The sequence below is a fragment of the Acyrthosiphon pisum genome, chromosome A1 (genome assembly GCF_005508785.2).
Source record: "Acyrthosiphon pisum isolate AL4f chromosome A1, pea_aphid_22Mar2018_4r6ur, whole genome shotgun sequence".
Lineage (NCBI taxonomy): Eukaryota > Metazoa > Arthropoda > Insecta > Hemiptera > Aphididae > Acyrthosiphon > Acyrthosiphon pisum.
Genome location: NC_042494.1, coordinates 140449556 through 140454027, shown reverse-complemented (window position 1 = coordinate 140454027; position 4472 = coordinate 140449556). Strand labels below are relative to the sequence as shown.

Below are 4472 nucleotides of genomic sequence, written 5' to 3'. Positions count from 1 at the left end.
TTTTTTTTTTTTACATTTTCGTTAATTTACGTCTAATGTTACGTTAAGATGCGAGCCACAAAAGTCTATGACGCGAGCCGCAGTTGAAAAATATTAAAAATACATAGGCACAATTTTTTTTTTATAAGCATTTAAAGATCGAATTTTGACAACATTTATCAAATTTAAAATAGAATAATTATTTCGTAGTTAAAAATCTATAAAATGTTCAACTTTTATTTCTAAGGATTAAAAATTTAAAACAAGATTCCACGTAAGTAGAAATCTAAAAAATACATAATCACAGTTCATGTTTATACTCATTTAAAGCTCAAATTTGGACGAAATTACATATTAAAAAACCTGGAATAACTATTTTTGTTATTTTTTTGTGATAGTATAATATTATTCGTGGGTACTTGAAACTTCTAAAGTATGCTATTATATATCTATGATAGTACCACGGTTTGTTGTTGCGGATGTATGACGCGTTACCTAATGGATATAGTGATATGAATAATTTGGAATTTATTATAGGTCAATTTTTTTTTTAATACCATAGATAAGTATATAATATGTTTTATACCTAAACTGACATACCTTCTCCGCTCAGAATCGTTTTTCTTATACAATGATATTATATCATTGAATTCAAATTTAATACTATCCATTATACAGTGACCCACTTGTAATCTACTGTACAGCAGAGCGACATCCACTAACCCACCTTTTATTTTATTTTTTTTTGATACCTACGACTGGATTCGTATATAGTCAAAATAAGAACTAGCGATTAATCATTAAATATACGTTTTGAATTTATTGCATTGTTTAATAATAGAACTGCAAAGCATTCGCAAAAAATAGTCTCAAATACATGCCCGTGATTGGTTGGGCTTGGTGGTTCGGTGAATTCTTATTCCTTCAGAGAGACTTGGTAAAAGACAAGCACACAATCGAAACGAAGCTCGGAAAGTTGTTCGAACATGGAAACCCAGTCACGGTATTTTTTTCATTCAATAAAAATGTTCACTATACCTACTATATTATTATAGTAATATTTTGATGTTCTGTTTCGAAATGTCCGTGCAGATGTTGCTATACGCAGAAGGCACCAGATTCACAAAGGATAAACATGAGGCCAGCATTAAGTTTGCTCGGTCTAAAGGACTGCCGGAGTTAAAGGAACACTTACTCCCGAGGACTAAAGGTTTCAGTATTGGATTGCCTCATTTTAGACACAATTTGCCAGCCGTCTACAACGTTCAAATTGCTTTTAAAGGGTACGTATGCCTAAATAATATACATTTAGGCAGTTGCTAGCCATAATTTAGCCATTCGTTGTGCAGCGTTTGGGAACAAATTTACTTTACCAGCACCCTTTTTTTCTCAAAATACGTATTTTTTCATGCTGACTTCAAAAGTGTTTGAAAAAATGTGCGGAAATTTACAGTTCAAATGTTATGGCTATTCAAAGTTGTGACCAAATCTAGGCTGTTTTCTAAGTACACTTACTCTCAGCGTGGTCACTCGCTCGCTCGGACATTAAAATCGAAAATATCCCTCGACTTGTTGTGTAAAACCGCCTCGAGTTGGTTACAACTTTTGAAATGCCATAACTTTTGAACGGTAAGTTTCCTCAAATTTTTTTGAATTCAGAATTTTGAGAATAAAAAGGAAGTTCGGTCAAGTAGATTTATACCCAGCGTTTGTTCTATCGATAACTTTTTTCCTAACTCATTTCTTTTCAATATGACTATATCGCAAATGCAGAGGAGAAAAACCATCGCTGAGAGCGTTGTTAAGTGGTCAACGGTTTGAGGCACACGTGTACATGGAAAGAATACCCATTGAACAGGTTCCAGATGGTGACAAGGCGTGTGAAAAATGGATGTACGACATGTACGAGAAAAAAGTAATAATCCATATTTTATAGTTTTATAAAGGTTTGTTTTATACATTATATCAGCTCAATTTTCAATACAAAAATTTTTTTTGTGGTTATAAATATTTATAAAATATTCAACTTTTGTAGCTATAGGTAAGGATTGAAAATTTAAAACAAGGTTCTACATAAATTACTTTGTTCACAATTGTATCATCAAATATAGGTACTTAGTACTTAGTAGTATCATAGATTGACTGACCATCTTCGCTCAGAATCGTTTTTCGGATACAATGATATTATATCATTGGGTTAAATTTAACACCATACATTACAGTGACCCACTTGTGACCCACTGTACAACAGAGTGACACCCACTTGCCCACCTTTTTTAAACATATATTTAATCAACAGGATAAAATGATGGTCAGCTTCTTCAACACAGGAGATTGGTTCAAGGAAAGTGGCGTAACACCAGTGGAGAAATTTGTTCCGCCATATCGTTATTATTGTCTTCTAAACATGATTTTTTGGTCAATCGTAGTTTTAGTACCTATTTTCTACTTGGCATTTAACATATTCATTTCGGGAAATATACTTCATATATTATTGTTGGTGGTACCAATTGGTTTACGTGAGTTTAATATTCAAACTAACAAAATATATTATAGCATGCTATGAATATTTTATCATTAAATTTAATCCAAAATCTTTTATTTGCAGTTCACGTAGTCTTATCCAAAATGTTGAACGTTTCTGAAATAAGTAAGACATCTTCACAATACGGTACAGAGAAACAAAAAACAAAATAAATACAAATTAATAAAGTAAAGAACAAATATTTTGTTTGAAGTAATAATTATAAAATACAAGTTAAAAATATTTGTTTAAATATTTATTGGCTTTTGCCATAGACCATATAGCTATACTGTATATTCTAATTTAAATTGTTTTGACGTTTACTATTTTTTAAGCTACCTCTTTTTTCTTAAAATAAAAATAAGATATTTTGTAAATATAAAATAACATACTACGTATTTTTTCTTATAATACACTTGAAAAAACTTTGTTTTGAAAAATTAAATTTATTAATTTTAAATACATTATATTATCATCAAACTATACATTAAAATTCACAGCTATTTACAGCAAAAAAAATATTGTAGCTTATATACATAACAAAACTTCTGAGTGTAAAATCGTTTGGTTAAGTTTGCGATTTATACTAATATTTCACATACATTTTTTTATTGATCTTAATTGGCCATTGCCCATTATAGTATATATTGACATAAAATATATTACATCAAGCTTATATTAAATTGTTACATTAATTTTATTTTAATGTACTATTATAATATCATATAATATTATGTACGATAATATACACCTATTTCTAATTTCTGATTATTTATAGGTTCCAAAATAATTTTTAAAAATAAATTAGGAATAATATTGTAGGCCGCTATTGTGTTACAAGTCCTATATCTATTTATAACGTCTATTCATAATTCATTTCAACATTATTTATCTAGGTACTATTATTTTTTTTTATACTATATAATTTTGCTTAACTAATTGGGCGTTTATGGGGATAGTTGCCATTTCCTGAAATGGATCATGGCGTCATTGCCAAAATGAATATAAATACAATACGAGTAGAACTCGTCTAGTTTTTTGAGAATTAGGAACCTTACCAACTTATTAAACCGATTTAGATATTCGCCAGCCGTGATTTTTTTCCGGAGTCACACTGTTGTAGTGGACCTCTTACAGTGCCGGATCTTGAACTCTGAGGGCCCTGGCGCAAAAGAAAATTTAGGGGCTCCCTTGCAAAACAATTTACAGTATTATACCATTATATTTTTGCTACAAATCGAATTGCATTATACATTTATAACCATATTTTAATTTATAGGTAATATAATATTTAAGAGTAATATTAAATAATAAATAATTTATAATTATATTACATAAATATCTAAGATATTCTATTATAAGAAGTATATTTTCTCGATTTTGCCTTGAAAAAATTGTCAATTATTTTCTCAATATTTAGATTTTTAGTTCGTTCTTTTTCTATATTTGAAATTTCTATCCTAGATAAACGCACTCGTCCACGTGCGTTTCTTAAGTATTTTTTTATTAGTTTTAGTTTGGAAATATTGATTGTTGTACTCCTACCACAGTGATTGCTGGCATTATAAGAAAAATGATGCAAGCTCTTAAAACGTCTGGAAAACTACGTAGGTGCTGGCAGTCAATACATCGTTATTTATAATAAAACTACCCAAATATTATTTTTAGTTTTCATCTTTTATAACTGTTTTTTAACATTTGTCGTGGAAAGTCTGAATTAATAACATCATTAATTCTTTAAATATGTTGAACCAAAATCGTATGATGCTTTAACACCAAATTTTATTTTCAATCGAAAATCATTTCGACGGGTCGGCGCAGTACCTACTTAGTATTAAGAAAAATCAATGTGGTGTTCATACAACAAGTTACTTATTATTGTTATTGTTTTGAATTCTGAGCCGAGCTATGAATCATGAATGGATTGATTTTATAATAATGTGTGTGTGTTTTCTTAAATTAATTTTTC

The 4472-nt window shown here is 29.4% G+C and overlaps 1 protein-coding gene across 1 annotated transcript in view; it reads left to right on the top strand.

Moving 5' to 3' along the window:
• LOC100168710 (1-acyl-sn-glycerol-3-phosphate acyltransferase delta) overlaps positions 1 to 2887 on the top strand; it is a 5027-nt gene extending 2140 nt beyond the window's left edge. The window contains exons 3-7 of the mRNA XM_001944499.5: positions 821 to 982; positions 1072 to 1262; positions 1753 to 1894; positions 2279 to 2498; positions 2588 to 2887. Coding sequence (XP_001944534.1) covers positions 821 to 982; positions 1072 to 1262; positions 1753 to 1894; positions 2279 to 2498; positions 2588 to 2676 — 804 coding nt within the window. The 3' untranslated portion in view covers positions 2677 to 2887. The remainder of the gene's footprint in view (positions 1 to 820; positions 983 to 1071; positions 1263 to 1752; positions 1895 to 2278; positions 2499 to 2587) is intronic.
• The last annotated feature ends 1585 nt before the right edge of the window (positions 2888 to 4472 follow it).